This window comes from Bos indicus, chromosome 29 (genome assembly GCF_029378745.1).
Source record: "Bos indicus isolate NIAB-ARS_2022 breed Sahiwal x Tharparkar chromosome 29, NIAB-ARS_B.indTharparkar_mat_pri_1.0, whole genome shotgun sequence".
NCBI classification, from domain to species: Eukaryota; Metazoa; Chordata; class Mammalia; order Artiodactyla; family Bovidae; genus Bos; species Bos indicus.
The window spans coordinates 6,063,010-6,079,526 of record NC_091788.1 but is presented as its reverse complement, the minus strand read 5'-3'; the positions used below and the strand labels follow the sequence as shown (position 1 = coordinate 6,079,526).

Here is a 16,517-nt window from a genome sequence, read left to right as displayed (position 1 = left end):
AGTAACATGATCATTTTATTGAGTTTCAGAATGTATATCTAGAACATTTACTTTGTGGGTGGTCTTGCATAAACTAACAATGAAGCAAGTGGATTTACTTTTGTATTTGATAAGTTTTGTGGCACAGAACCTCACAATGGCTCTGTGACATGCCGGGTGGGCAGGGCTAGACAACAAAGGGGGAAGTGAGAGTAGCAGCCGTATTGCAGCATGCACACACCTTCTGTGATTATTCACTCAGGCACTGCACTACGCTAAGGCTGTCATGAGGGAAGTCTGCATGTAAGAATCTTACCCTGAGTTTAAACTAGAGAGCTTACACTAATTCATCTTCTCACGGTTGCTTGAAGGGCAGACTTTTAATAAACACACACTTACAGTCCCAGTGTCATCCTCTACAGCAAGCTCCGGGCTAGTCCCATCTTCAAGCTCTTCCTCTGAGGTGATCTAGTGCACCAGTGTCCCCATAAGAGGAAACATTATAGTTGGATCTGGTGATCTCATTTTTGTCATTATTTTGTAAAATACAGAAACATAGAGAAATAAAATCACTATCATGCCAGCATTCGTAAAAAGACTTCGTGACTATGACAAATCACACTATTGTAGTAATTATCGTATACTGGCATATTTCACTTAGGAAAGGAGAGTGGTAAGGAAATTGGTTAAGACTTGGAATATAAATCCCTTGGGGTTGATGTGAACAAGAACCTGCCCCAGCAAAGAATGGTTGTGCTTTGCAACTTGCTGTCATTTGAAAAAGCTTGTTTATAAGCACTTAGGAGCATCAGCCACTTGAAATGTACACAAACGGCACATATGTCTTAAAAGACTTAAAGACAGGGTCAAGATTCCCACTCCTTTCAAACACTCTGCATTCTCAAACTGATTGTTCAGTGGAAAATATGTCAGGGAAGAAAGGTAAGGATATGTGTGATTTCCTCAAAATATTTTTTGGCTTAATTTTTCCAAAGTGGTCACTGTTGTTTCTGTTTTGTTTGAGAGTAACCTATTGATGAAATTGACCCAAAGGGGTGGCTGAGCTGGGGCTTTTCTCTACTGTCTCCCATGAGCTGGGTGGGAAGCACCAGGCAGAGAATTTCCTGGCCTGTTGTTGCTGGGGGCACTGAGGGGCTTGATCTCTGTGAGGATATGGGGCAGATAAATTTCCTTCTAAACTGGTGACCACAGGAGTTCTTACATTGAAGTGCTTTTTTACAATTTAAAATTCAATGAATCAATACAATAAAGCTCTTCTTCCATGACAGAACATACTTAATAAAACCTTAGAAAATAAATTTCCAAGTTTTTCAAGACATTTGCTAAACTCTATAGAGATGAAAGAATTTTTCCAACTTGTTTAGTAAATTAAAAATAAAAATTAAGGCCATTCAGAGAGTCACAGGTTGGGTTCGTGGTACAATCAGTGACTCTTGAGGAGAGGATATTGGCAGATATGTTTATGAAGATAAGCCAATTTGTTAAAGCAGTCTTGCCTTGTTTTAGGAAATCTAATCATCCATATTAACCCCATTGGAAGACTGGTGAAACGTAATCACTTGAACAAATGGGTGGGGTTCAGAGACACAATATAAGGAGACTCCAGGAGGCAAAGTCAGTCTTCTCCAGAACTGAGAGGGAGTGTTTGGAGTTCACCTGCATCTTGAGACTTCTGAAAGTCACACTTGGAACTCTTGACCCCTGAGCCAACTTCATATTATTCTCCAGGGTAGACTGTTTCTACACCTCCTTAGGTGAGTACACAATTCACCACAGAGCAGCTTCTGGGACTCTTCTGAGGGAAAACAAACTAAATTTCCTAATTTTAATTTATCGGTAAAATGAGATTTTTTTCAGTGTAACAGCCCTGTTTACCAACTTAGTGAAATAATCCTGTTCCGGTTTTGTTAGCTTGTCTTGACATGCACAATGATTAGGGGGATTCATTTTACTTCTGTGATTGTGTTTCTTTCTTAGTTGTCCCCATGCATTTTAAGGACTCAGAAAGTGGCTGACTGATATGTTTTGTGTTTGATGTAGCTTCTAAAAATATTTCTTGAGACTATTCGATTCAATATGTAGCACCTATCATCACTTACCCAAAAAGTGAAATGTGTCTGTATATACCAGAGAGAATACTCTACACTAGAGCTAGATAATGCACACAATGAGCTGCTTAAAATATTGCTAAAGTGAGGTAACTATCATCCCTCCCAAAATAAACATTTTTGACTGAAATCTTAAAGAAGCTAGGGAATGATTGAGCAGTCAGAAAAGTGACACTACTGACATACAGAGATGAGAAACTTAAGACGCTTCTATGCTTAACAAGCACAGGCAAAAGGACCTAATTTTTTTACAATGTAAAATTTAAATCACACGAATTTTTTTGATGATGACTATTTCTATAACATGTAAAATGCATCGGGTGAGTATGGATAGAAAGAAAAATTCAACCACTTAGTATATTCATGTAAATAAACTCTGGTTGGAATAAGTTACAATTTGCCAACATTTAATTTCCTCTTTATTGACTCTGAGTGTACTCAAAGTGCTTTACAAAGAAAAAAATATTTTTGGAAAAAAATGCAGATTGAGATAAAAAAAAGTACATCTAAAGAAAATGCATGATAATTACATGAAATAATACAAATACAAGCTTAATCAACTATCTCACACCAAATCAATGACTGGCATAGAGAATAGTGACTGTTTGCAGAAATTAGGACCCACCACATAGAGCTGTCAATTAGGTCAAGCTCCTGAAGTCATGCTATCTAGAGGAAAACAAGACCTCATCAAAACCGAGCTTCTCCAGTAGGTAGAGGGGAAAGAGTTCAGAAGATAGTGTTGGTTAGGCCACTGAGAAAATTGTCTGCAGCTCTTGAAAGTTGTGTTTCTGTTTTCCATTTGTATCCAATGAAAAATCCAGATTCTTCTGCTCCTAAAGCAGTGTATTATTTAGTCACAACCCAAGTCTAATTTTGTTTGTTCCTTTTTTGGCTTGGGGAAAGAGGAATAAACTCCTGATGTTCTTCCCTCAGGAAAATGGACTCAGAAATCCCAGAAGCCTTCCAGAAGGAGCTCACCTGCCTCGTCTGTCTGAATTTCCTTCTAGACCCAGTCACCATAGGCTGTGGACACAGCTTCTGTAGGTCCTGTCTTTGTCTTTTCTGGGAACAAGCCAAAGTCCCTGCCAGTTGTCCAGTGTGCAGACAACGATCAGAACAGACAAGCTTCAAAACCAGCTTTCTTCTGAAGAATCTGGTGTCCACTGTCAGAAAAGCCAATCTCAGGCAATTCCTGAAGTGCGAGGAACACCTGTGTGCGACCCACAAGCAGACAAAGACGATCTTCTGTGAAGCCGACAAGAGCTTGCTCTGTTTGGTCTGCTCTCAAGGTCAGGAGCACAAGACTCACCGACATTGTCTCGCTGAAGAGGCTGTTGAGGAATCCTGGGTGAGTGATGCCTCTGAGAGCACTTAGGAAGCTTGAGGATGGTACACCTAAGAGAGTAAAATGATGATGCTTAAACCCTCTCTTTACTGAGTTGGTAAAGAATCCACCTGCAATGCAGGAGACCCCAGTTTGATTTTGGGTTGGGAAGGTCCCATGGAGAAGTGATAGGCTACCCACTCCAGTATTCTTGGGCTTTCCTTGTGGCTCAGCTGGTAAAGAATCCACCTGCAGTGCTGGAGACCTGGATTTGATCCCTGGGTTGGGAAGATCCCTTGGAGAAGGGAAAGGCTACCCACTCCAGTATTCTGGCCTAGAGAATTCCACGGACTATACAGTCCATGGGGTCACAAAGAGCTGGACACGACTGAGCAACTTTCACTTTTACTGAGTGCCACGTACAGATCTAGTTAACAATAATAAAGCAGTGAAGAATATAGAGCAGTATCCCTGCTTTATGGAACTTGTATCCCATGGCTGGCTGATGAAGCTAACTGAAATTACTTGGGTGATATATTATTATGCTATTGACACTGTTGGGCCTTAATTTTAAGAAAGAAACTGTAAAATCTACAAGTGCAAAAATACTTTTAATTGAATATAGGTTTTCTAATCCTGGACAAGAAGGAAGATGCACTACATTGGATTTTACAGAAGATAAACATAACTATATCCAAATTTTGATATAAGTGGCCACAGCAGCTGAAAATTAGTCATACCTTAGGCAGATAATTCCCTAATGGTGTGTGGATTTTTAGTGTAGAATTTCATACAACAGATCATGAGTGAGGAAAAACGGACACCTGATGACCTGTCGTGGTCTGTTAGTGTCTCCCTCAAGGACCTTTATCTAATAATCATCAGTACACCCCAATCTTTGGGCTCTGAAACTCCAATGTTTTTGCTTTTCTTGTACTAAAATTCATAATTCTTTTACAGGAAAAGTTGGCAAAGCAAATGACATCTTTATGGGAAAAGATTCAAGAAACTGAAAGAAATCTCAAGAAAAGTAGCAGAGGAACTGACCCTTGGATGGTAAGTAGAAGAACATATTTCTCTGAAGAAACAGATTGAGGCAGACAGTGAGAAACTTACCATTAATAAAGTGAGCTGAATTCAGAGAGTGAGTTGAACACCATCAGAAAAAACCTTCTGAGCACCATTCAACCAACATTTTCATGCCTCTCAAGCTCTTTAGGATCCAGTGGATCAATAACTAAAACAAAAGACCCATTAGAAGAAAGTTCTAAGGTGGAGGTTTATGGTGTGATGTGGATGATTACATAGACGTGATTTAGGATCTCAAGGAAAATTTCTCAAATTTAAGATCAATTCCAGTTTTGAAGTTCGAGTAAATGTTTAAAAATTCATGGGTTATTTCAGGCACAGATTTCTGTCAGTCATACATTCCAGAAAGTAAAAGGCATGTCATTGGGAACCACAAAGTACTTCAATCTGATTAGTACATGAGCCCAGGTGATACAAAGCAAACACAAACAGCACTTTAAGGAGTGTGCCCATCACGGTGAAGAGTGACTGCTCTCTAGCTAGACAGTGATATTGGTTCAAGTTGGAGAAAATGTAACATGTTAAACAACTCAGGGGGAAAGGAACAAGGAGAAAGAGTTGGAGCATGAGAGAGTGAATCATTCAATACCAGGAGAAATATGAAATGGAATGAAGAGAAATGATCTTCCAAACAATATGGGAAGAAGCTTGTGAACTTATGGGGAGGAAGAAAACTGATTCATAGAGAAAAGAACACTAGAAAGAAATGATTGAGGCTGGAAAACTGTTCAAGGACAGGCAATAATTTTTAGAAAGACGTTTCCTGAGATTACCAACACTGAAAGTATTATGTAGCATGGCACTAAGAGAGAAAGCCAGGAGATGCTAGGTGAAACACAAGCTTACGTATTAGCATTGAAATGAGGATATTGCATATGACAGATGAATCACCCATAAATTTCAATTGCTTACATGGGCTCTTTCTCATTTAACAGGAGGCATATGAAAGAAATGATTCATGAAAAGATTTTGTCCAAGTGTTTCAGGAACTCCTGAATTAGATGAAAGTTGTTTGAAGAAAGGGTAGGTTTGGTTTCTGATCAATTAAAAAGAATGAAAACAAGGTGAAGGAAAGAAGAATGAACTTGGCTTCTGAGATGAGGGAGAGCATTCATTTAGGATGGATATAGCTTCTTGGGAGAGAACATGAATCATAGCAAACTAAATGATGTTGAAATTCATCTCTAAACAGTTTTATGTGTATCGACATGGAGACATGATTAGGAGAACTTATCAGATGGCACCCCCATTTCTCCCAGAGGAAGAAGATTACTATTTAGAGAGTATTGTAAAAGAAGGCCAAAACATATACAATCAACTCAGAAGAAGGCAAGAGGAAATAATCAGAAAGAAGAGAGAGCTCCGAGAAATACACAAGGAGTTCATTCAAATGTGCTCTAAACCAGACGTGGAGCTGCTCCAGGTAAGAACTGAGGATGTGTTTGAAAATACATTACCTGATGTTCACACCTTTGACTTCCCTGACATGGTATATTTCTTCATCCCCTGCGACTAAGGTGGGATTCTCTCCTACTTGGAAATATTATAGATAAAGTGCAACTCATGCAAATTATGCCTGAGCAAGCTTTATAGCATTCTGATCCTAGATATCCCCCAGGAAATATTCCCTTTTCAAAATCTCCTTTTGTAACTTGCTTCTATTAAAACCAGAAAGGAACAGCTTATGTACTGATTCCATTTTTTGGTCTTCAAATGTGCAATGGGAGACATTTGGACAAAGCTCATATGTGTATGTATATACATATATACAAACACACATATACATGTGTGTGTATATGTGTGTGTGTGTGTGTGTGTGTGTATGTATATTTCCACTTCCTGTTGAGATACACCAGGTTTCATTAGACATTAGTTTGGAGTTTATTACACTTTGGGTAAAAGCCCTAGGAAAGATCAATATGCAGAGAGCAGAGGGTGAATCATCAGTACTCTTGTCCTTTCTCTGTTTCACCTTTCGTTTTATTAACTCCTCAAGAAATACATTCTATCCATATAAAATATGTTGTCCCAGAGGGTTTTTTTTTTCCAGAAAGAAAAGGAAAACAGATTTCTCAGACTGTTTCTGGTGGTGGTGATTAAAACTCTACTGAAGTTTTGCAAACCCAAATCCTGGTTGCCTGTATATAAGGTCTAACTTGTCTTTTTTTTTTTTTTTTTCTTGACAGGAATTGGAAGACAAACTGAAATGGTAAGCTTTTCGATACTGAAGAGGGCACCTGGGGGCTCTGAAAGAGATACAGCAGCACTTAACAAAGTGATGACGTAACTTACCTAGATAATGCTAGATTGCTTGGGTACATGTGTCTGCACCTGTTTTGCTGAGTATGATTTCTTGCTCAAAAGGAAGTTAGCCTTTTTGCTACTGTGGCAGAGGGAGGTATTATCCAGCTCAGTGCAAAAATTTCTTAAAGGTCAGTAATTTCTGATTTAGATTTCAAAATCACCAGCACCTAGAGGTGCAAAGACTAGTTTTCCCCAAGTTTGAGGTTAGAGAGGCAATTACCTCTGAGAAATGGGCTGGAATCAGGGCAAGAAGAAGAGTGAGAATAAATTTCCAAAAACAGCTCAATTCTATCCCATGAGGGTGGAAAAGGGATTTAGATGAAGAATGTTGAGCTGAAGAATGCTGTCTTATTGTAAAGGCTGTGTTTAAGAAGCCCTGGGCAGCAGAAGGATGAACCACATCTTTCTCTTACAGGAGTGAGTCAGCACAGCTGCACGTGCCTCAGCCTCTGCTCCCAGAACTCCCTGCGCGCCCCATGTCTGGGCTGATGGAGTGGCTCAACCACTTCCGAGGTGAGTGTCACCCCATTGGGGTGTCTGCCCTGCAAGGTCCTTCAGTGATGGTGTCCACAGAGTCTTTTTCTGCTTAGCTTTCACCTTGTGCAGGGGAACAGCCTGCAGATAGACAGGTGAAGACATATACCATCACAGAGTCACTAAAATCCTTATAGAATACATGCAGGCTGGTGCAGATACTGATTTGATTCAGGCCTCATCAAATATTTTTAAATTTCATAAAATTTTGTATAATGAAAAAAGTAACATGCTCCCAAAATGGCTTCTTGAGCCCTAGAAATATCATGACATACAATGTCAGCTGTTCACTGACTTCTAGAAAACTGGTAATTAAAACAGGATATTAAATTTCAGAGTTTAAGTGCAGTTAGAGTTTTAAAATATTTTTTGAGAATACATTTTCTTCTCTTGTTTATTTATATTATTTTAGAAATATTTCTCTCTTTATTTAGTTTTAACCACACGGGGTCTTTGTTGCTTTGCACGGGTTTCTCTTGCTGTGGGGAGCCAGGTTACTCTTCACTTCAGTGGTTGCCTTCTCATTGCAGTGGCTTCTCTTGCTGCAGAGCACAAGAGACTCTTGATGAGTGAGCTTCAGTAATTGTAGCATGTGGGCTCAGTAGTGGTGGATCCTGGGCTCAAGAGCACGGGCTCAGTAGTCATAATCCACAGGTTCAGTTGCTCCACAACATGTGGACTCTTCCCAGATTAGGAATGTCCCCTAAATTTGCAGGAAGCATCTTCTCCACTGTGCCACCAGGGAAGTCCTAAAAACATTTTGGCTTAAAAAGTTCTTAGGAATTGAAGGCATGAAGTGATTTTTCCATTCACATAATTTTACAAAATATATAAGCCTCAAAAATCAAATGCAGAAATCACAAGTAAGCAAATGGTTGGATGATGAAGCCACAATGAGCACCATGATAAACTTCACCCTGGAGGGTGACTTAGCAGGAAGTGGAAGACTAGGCTTCAGTTTGGAACCACAGATCAAAGACAGAAAAGCCCTACAAATAAACTACTTTGAAGAAGCCATCCTTAGGTTGTACTTCTTCAGTGTCCATTTGCTAACTTAACTGAATGGTAGAGTGATCACCAATTGTCCATTCTACAATTCAGCTTTTTTCCTTGCACAGTGGTGGTGAAGGTGGAGATAAGATATGCTGTCATGGTCTTGGAGGTGATTGATGCCCAGGAGTCCAATCCTTTAGATGTAATAAATATACAATACACCCAGCCAGAAGTCACCTTGACCTCCCTCTAACTTATAATCTCTGAACTTGTAGGTAGTTTTTTCCATTTTAATTAGTGCTTTCTTCAGCAGATATGTTAGCAATATTTAAACCCAATACTTTCCAATCAGAACTGCCCTTCCAATCTTACAATATATTTCCAGTGAGACTCCAGGTGGACCACCTTCTCTGGTAGATAATTTGAATTTTAACATTGATTTTGACTGGCATTTTCCCTCATCTCTCCACAGTCAACTTTTCACTCAGTAATGAAGTAAGCAGTCAGCACATCAGGTTGTTCGATGATGCAAGACGTCTGACGTATGAACATGACAGCCTCCATGCATCTTTGGATGGTGGAACATTGAAGTATTTGGCCTCATGGGGAGACCAGAGCTTCACCTCCGGCAAACAGTACTGGGAGATGCTTGTGGACAGCTCTTGGGACTGGGCTGTAGGTGTCTGTAAGGATTCCTGGATAAGGAAGGACGATGGCATACTGGACGAGTCCAACAATGACAACTTTCTCCTTGTGTGTGTGAAGAAGGATGACCATTACCAACTCTGGACCACAGCCCCCACCACGCCTCTGTACACAGAGAGACCTCTGGGCAGGGTTGGGGTGTTCCTTGATTGTGACAGTGGGAGTATTAGTTTTGTGGATGTTGCCAAGCGCACCCTCCTTTGGAGGTACGATGATGGCGTGTGCACTTTCCCTGTCAGGCCCTTCTTCTGCACTGGCCACAGGTGAGGAGGCTGAGTCATGGCCCAGACGGGGTGCTCAGGACTCCTTCTCTGAGGGAGCCCTTGTCCACTGCAGCATATCAAGGAGACTTCCTGATCTGTAGGCTCTTTCTACTGTAATGCAGCTTCTTTTATTGTTATTTGATGTGAAGATAGTGTCAAATGCACACTTCACTTGGTTGTCCTCCATATTGCTGACAATAAATTCTTCTCTTGTTACCATGTGTCCAGAATATATGCTGTGGGTTTTCACTTCCTTTATGAGCTTCCTAAATTCACCACAATATGATCGTGTGCTTCCCACTTCCTGGAACTCAATACAGGAACCCAGAACCTGCACAGCATAGGCAGACCTGGTCACCAACCAGGCCTACGTCAGCCTGCAAACTTCTCCTGCTTCCTCATAATCTACTGCCCTATATACATCTATTCAACCTCAAGATGAAATCTGATTTGCAGGGAAATTGCCATTGCCCTGGAAACCGGGGAAAGCATTTCTTTTAGAGAACTCAGGATTTGCATGTCTTTTTCTATTACAATAGTATAAGGGAAAAGACAGACAGAACAATCTCCTAAAGGATGGACGCTATGGCTTCCCTTTGGCATATCTGAAATACCACCATCATTATCACCATACTTGAGGGCCATTATTAAATAAGGGCTACTTGAAGACACCTAGTGTGATTTACAACCATGGATATGATAACCCAGAAAGTTAAGTCAATGAGGGTGGGATAAGCAGGATAAAGTGACAATACATATTCTCGTTGGGATAAAGCTGGATGGTGTGGAATTTCATTGCACTACATAGCATGGCTCACAATTAAATACATTTGAATTATTTCTGAGACTTTTCCGTTTAATATTTCCTGAACAAGGTTTTAACCACATGAGTAATTGAAATCAAGAAAAGCAAATCTGCAGATGAGTGGTTTACTATATATTAAAAAAAAAATAATCTAGAGAAAGGGGTTAGAGAATTGTTTGGACTTTGAATAATTTCCAAGTTTTCCTGTTGGTCATGTTACTCTGGAACACAGGATTAACATCTGGGTCATCAAAAAAGAAAGAAAAAACATAGCAAGTTATGAACCTTGTATACCATGGGGCCTTGCATAAATATGAATTTCCACTCTAACAAAGGTTGAGAGAATCTGTTTGAATTTGTCATATTGTCAATAAAGCATTATATGTGGGTTATTTCTGGAAAACAACAGGATTTTTGAAAGTAACCAATTAATGCAATTGCCTTATATTAATGTGTGTGAGGAAAAATCAGACTGATAGTTGAAAGAAAGGATGCCATGAACATACTAGTGCACATCATGAACTGAAATGAAAGTGAAAGTTGCTCAGTCGTGTCCAACTCTTTGCAACCCCATGGAATACAGTCCACGGTATTCTCAGGCAAGAATACTGGGTTGGGTCACCTTTCCCTTCTCCAGGGGATCTTCCCAACCCAGGGATTGAAACCAGGTCTCCTTCATTGCAGCAGACTCTTTACCAGCTGAGCCACAAGGGAAGCCCAAGAATAGTGTAGTGGGTAGCCTATCCCTTCCCTAGGGGATCTTCCCAACCCAGGAATCGAAACAGGGTCTTCTGTATTGCAAGTGGATTCTTTACCAACTGAGCTAAAAAAAACTAAAACAAAATAAGTTAATAGATGCTTAAGAATAATTTAAACTTATGTTAATTTAAACATAAATTTAAATCATATTAGTAGCTGCAAATTTTGTCTTAAAGCTTTGGAGTGTCTTTAAAGGTCACCATCTGGACAATAATACATCATCACTATTAATGTTTTTTTAAGAAAACTGGCAAAACACAGTAAGAGATAAACTGTAGGTATAAAAAGTCAAGTATGGTCATTATTTCTGATGTAACAAATGTTCACCTGAAACACACTAATAAACAATAAAGTAAAGAAAAAAAGAGTGTACAAAAAATAAAATAACTAAATAAATCACTAAGATTTCTTCTGGGAACAAGATTAATATTCAAACTCAATTTTTTCATATATAAAAGATACAACTACTTATGAAAGATACAATTGTTTATGAAAACAAAAAAAAGGAGAAAAGCCAGGAACCTAGAAGGGGAGAAAAGAACAAATAATGAGAGAGCCTTAATCTTAAACAGATTTCCAGTATCATTCATACATCAGTGGGATATGTATTAGTGACAAAGAGTCAGGATTTCTGCTAAGAATAAATGCAGAAGCTGGCTGGAAAACAAGTGGAGTACCTCATTCAAAGGAAACATGAATTTTTTTTCTAGTTTTACTTTTCTAAGTCAGAAAGAAACACTTTATTGGCAGATCAGAGCTTAAATATACATATGGAAATATTTCTGCCCCAATCTATTCACTTCCAGCAGGAGAGTGGCCTACTTTTATATTAAGGAAGTAAGGAAGTGAGATACCAAGATTTTGGAAACTTTCTTAATGTCACCTAGCCCATCTCTCATTAAAATTTCCCCACTGTAGTTCCAGTACAGGGGTCCATGAGGAGAAATCCATAGAAAAGGAATGGCTCATAGAACAATGATGAGAACATTGCAGTTGGTAATTATGATTGGGGCTTTACTTTGTAAAATGTTTCCTTTATAAACTCCTTGGTAATTAAATTTGTTGCAATGAGAAAAATCATAAAAGTACATGAATAAAAATAAAATAAGCATGCAAGCAAATTTTATGAACAAAATCATGCAAGTTGATGATTGTTGAAGGTAGATGACAGTCTGGAGGGCAACTAGCAAGCAGCGGAAACTGCACCTCACATGCTATCAGGAGTAAAGAGCAGAAAATTACTGATGATACATTTCTTCTAAGAAAGTGCATTTATATTTTCTTCCTAAATGTAAATTTTCCAAACTGGTATCTCCAAATAACCCAGGCAAGGCCTTTAATTAGGTCTAAGAGTGGTCCCCTTCTTCCTTGAACCAAGAAGAAGTGGAAGTAAGTTTTATTCCTAAGAACTTGCAGCAATAAAAAATCACCATTTTCCGTGAAAATTTTGGGTACATCTATATTAATATACTGAGAGTTGTGTTGTCAGTCAATGGACCATAAATAACATTTATACTACTACTACTACTACTAAGTCACTTCAGTCGTGTCCGACTCTATGCGACCCCATAGATGACAGCCCACCAGGCTCCCCTGTCCCTGGGATTCTCCAGGCAAGAACACTGGAGTAGGTTACCATTTCCTTCTCCAATGCTTGAAGGTGAAAAAGTGAAAGTGAAGTTGCTCAGTTGTGTCCGACTCTTAGCGACCCCATGGACTGCAGCCTTCCAGGCTCCTCCATCCACGGGATTTTCCAGGCAAGAGTACTGGAGTGGGGTGCCATTGCCTTCTCCAATAACATTTATAAAGTTAAGCTAATAGGTATCATAAGTGTATCAGGTTTGTATCAGTTAGGGTTCAATTATAGAAGGAGAGAGAAAGAAAGACAGAGCTCATGTTCACAGGGAATTTGCTCCTGTGATGGTTACGGAAAAGTGTGAGGACAGGAGGGCACTTCCTCAGGGAGGGTAAACACAAGCAGGCTGGAATCTGAGTTATTCAGGGCAGAGCTGTTGCCTGCAGGAGACTGAGGCATTGGGAGTAATGCTGATCCACATACTGTCTGAAATTTTATTCCATGAATTACTATACATCTTTTAAAGACCTCCTGTTGATTAAATCAGTGCATCTGCATAATCTCCTTAGATTAGAGTCTATATCATGGATTTACACCCTCCAAACCTCTTCACAGCATCACCTAGATTAATGTCTGCTTGAATAATTGCAGGAGATGTGAGTGTTTTACAAAGTGGCTGGTGGATTACCTTAAATCCTAATATTACAGCCTAGTCAGATTGAAACAACAGAAACCCATTACAAGACCATATGCCATTAAGCATAATTAATTATAAATCTCACGCAAATTTTATCAATTTAAGTTTTGTACATAGAACTGCCCACCTACAGAATGACCTAAATATACACTATATTTCTCAATAAATGCAACAGTTTAGAAAACACTAATGATTGCAGTGATAATAATATGGTAATGCTAATAATATTGAAATTTTGGTACCTTAAATCATGTTATGTGATCTTGGCTGACATCTGTGCCTTTTAATCTTTAATGTTTGTTGCAGTCCTCTAATGGACCAGAACCTGGTGGTCTGGAGTTGACAATAAGAAAGTAAAGGAGAGAAAGAGGCTGATATTCCTTGGTTTACGCAGAAAGCCAATAAAGCCCCTTGCACAGGGGCTTGCTCTGTTCATGGAGGCTGCAGAGCGCCTTCTTGAGAGGGTCTTAGAAGCCCGGGCAGAAAGTGAACTCAGAGTGCCTCTGCGCTCCAAAGAAATAGCCTGAAAGAGAGAGAGAGAAAGAAAGAGAAAGAAAGACACGGGGACCAGAGCTCTGATGGCACAAAGGTGTTTTAATCAACATGGTGTGGGCATATATACTGTAGTTATTTTCAGCAAAGATAAAGATTAAAATTCTAGACTGACAAAACATAGGCAATCCATATTAGAGAGAGAGAGAGTTGTAAATAATCACTTTTATCATATGGTTCATAAAAAGGATCAGATCAGATCAGATCAGATCAGTTGCTCAGTCGTGTCCAACTCTGTGCAACCCCATGAATCGCAGCACGCCAGGCCTCCCTGTCCATCACCAACTCCCGGAGTTCGCTGAGACTCATGTCCATCGAGTCAGTGATGCCATCCAGCCATCTCATCCTCTGTCGTCCCCTTCTCCTCTTGCCCCCAATCCCTCACAGCATCAGAGTCTTTTCCAATGAGTCAACTCTTTGCATGAGGTGGCCAAAGTACTGGAGTTTCAGCTTTAGCATCATTCCTTCCAAAGAAATCCCAGGGCTGATCTCCTTCAGAATGGACTGGTTGGATCTCCTTGCAGTCCAAGGGACTCTCAAGATTCTTCTCCAACACCACAGTTCAAAAGCATCAATTCTTTGGCGCTCAGCCTTCTTCACAGTCCAACTCTCACATCCATACATGACCACAGGAAAAACTATAGCCTTGACTAGATGAACCTTTGTTGGCAAAGTAATGTCTCTGCTTTTGAATATGCTATCTAGGTTGGTCATAACTTTCCTTCCAAGGAGTAAGCATCTTTTAATTTCAGGGCTGCAGTCACCATCTGCAGTGATTTTGGAGCCCAGAAAAATAAAATCTGACACTGATTCCACTGTTTACCCATCTATTTCCCATGAAGTGATGGGACTGGATGCCATGATCTTCGTTTTCTGAATGTTGAGCTTTAAGCCAACTTTTTCCACTCTCCACTTTCACTTTCATCAAGAGGCTTTTTAGTTCCTCTTCACTTTCTGCCATAAGGGTGGTGTCATCTGCATATCTGAGGTTATTGATATTTTTCCCGGCAATTTTGATTCCAGCTTGTGTTTCTTCCAGTCCAGCGTTTCTCATATTAAAGACAAATGACACAAATAAATTTTGTGTAAAATACTGAAAAGTGTAAAGAAAAGTATAAAGTACTAAAGTACTGAAAAAATTAAATTTTATGTGTTCTTCAAGTAAGCTGTCAAGATTTTGACATTGCCAGATTTCACAGAGTTCATGATATATCTATATCTATATATTTACTTTTTCTACATGATTTAAGGAGTTTCCATGTGTTATAGATAAATAATAGCTGTTGTTCTTCATAGAAGCACCTGTTTGAACTCCCTTTTGTATTCATTTCCTATTTTCTTGGAGGAAAGAAAATGAAAAGACTCCTTGTATAGAGACCCTCTGCCTCTCAGGGCATGGAAATCCCACATGCTAGTCTGATTTTTGCTCTTTCTGCAGTGGATAATGTTCTGACTCAGACAATGACCACTCACAATATAAGACTTTCTGAGATGACTGCCATTGCCTGTCTAGACAGCCCAGGGTGGAGAGACTCTTGTGGTGTGGGGAGCTCACGCCTTCCACTTCCCAGAGGCAGTACTGAAAGGCGGATGTGACCCACTCCTCTGACTGGACTGTGAGAGTCTGTACAAACTGCTTGACAAGTGATAGCGCTATCAGTATTATTCTGAAGAAGCATTTCTTCTTTTTCTTATGAAGGTGAACAATCATTAATTTCTGCCCCCCCCAGCTTCCTACCCATAGTTCAGTATGTGAAAAGGCCTCTGCATAGGATTGGATTGTTTCTGGATTCTGACAATGGAGCTGTGAGCTTCTGGTGTTTCCAGAGGATCCCTCATATATAGCTTCCTTCTTTCCTCCTTCTCCTCCCATCTGGAGCTTTCTGTTGCTTAGGTCTCCATGAAATGCCAAGTTCTGTGACAGTTTATTTGGTGACTTTATATCTGAGGAAAATACAGTCCTGAAACATCACGTGAGGCTACAGGATGATACCTGTCTGTCTCTGATCTCACTGTGATTTAATGGAACAGTATGATTGTGTGTTTATAAAGTAGCATAACCAGGTTGAAAGTATAACTTTGTTAATTAAGTTATCTAATAGTAAAAACGCTTGTGGAGCATTTCTCAAATATAATCAGTGGATATTTGGTTTACATATAATAGTTTTATTAGAATAAAAGTAGCATGCCATAAGTTTCATGTACACTATAAGAAATGTGTCTTCTTTGCATAGTTGAATCATATTTGAGTAGACGGATAATGTGGTATATATTGCAGCCTCATAAACTAAAGAAATAACTCAGTTTTTCTTGAAGAGTAACCTCGTTGTGTGGATTCAAGTAGTTGACAGACATTGTGAAACCCTTTCTCTTTGTCCAACATTTAGACTTTCTCTAAACTCTAGTCATTCACCATATTATAGCTCATCAACAGATTATCCAGGAAGTTTTTCCTGACTGTACAGCTCAGCTTCAGTTCAGTCAGTTCAGTGGCTCAGTCGTGTCTGATCCCCTTTGAGACCCCATGAATCGCAGCACGTCAGGCCTCCCTGTCCATCACCAACTCCTGGAGTTCACTCACAGCTCAGCTTAGTTTCTATTAAAACATACTCTCTGGTGAGATAACATCTTATCATAATATTCAACAGAATTTCTTTAAATACCTAGGTGCATTTTACTAGGGGACTGCAGATTCTGAGAAAGTAAGCACAGTCTTTGCCTTATTTACTTCTCTGTTCCCACTGTCCAGTTCAGCACTTAGAACGTGGCACACAATAAATAAAGGTGAATTAATAAGCAAATACA

General features: G+C 39.5%; 1 protein-coding gene across 1 annotated transcript; it reads left to right on the top strand.

Moving 5' to 3' along the window:
- Positions 1-3,048: 3,048 nt before the first annotated feature.
- Positions 3,049-9,327, top strand: LOC139180568 (tripartite motif-containing protein 43B-like). Its single transcript, XM_070782416.1, has 5 exons — positions 3,049-3,459; positions 4,396-4,491; positions 6,711-6,733; positions 7,244-7,341; positions 8,828-9,327. The coding sequence occupies exons 1-5, from the start codon at positions 3,049-3,051 to the stop codon at positions 9,325-9,327; spliced, it is 1,128 nt and encodes a 375-aa protein (XP_070638517.1).
- The last annotated feature ends 7,190 nt before the right edge of the window (positions 9,328-16,517 follow it).

Bases quoted from the DNA above. Each gene is read 5' to 3' on its own strand.
- LOC139180568 (XM_070782416.1), top strand. From the start codon at position 3,049: ATGGACTCAGAAATCCCAGAAGCCTTCCAGAAGGAGCTCACCTGCCTC. The intron at 4,492-6,710 runs GTAAGTAGAAGA...TTTTCTTGACAG, and splicing joins GAGGAACTGACCCTTGGATG to GAATTGGAAGACAAACTGAA. The intron at 7,342-8,827 runs GTGAGTGTCACC...ATCTCTCCACAG, and splicing joins GTGGCTCAACCACTTCCGAG to TCAACTTTTCACTCAGTAAT.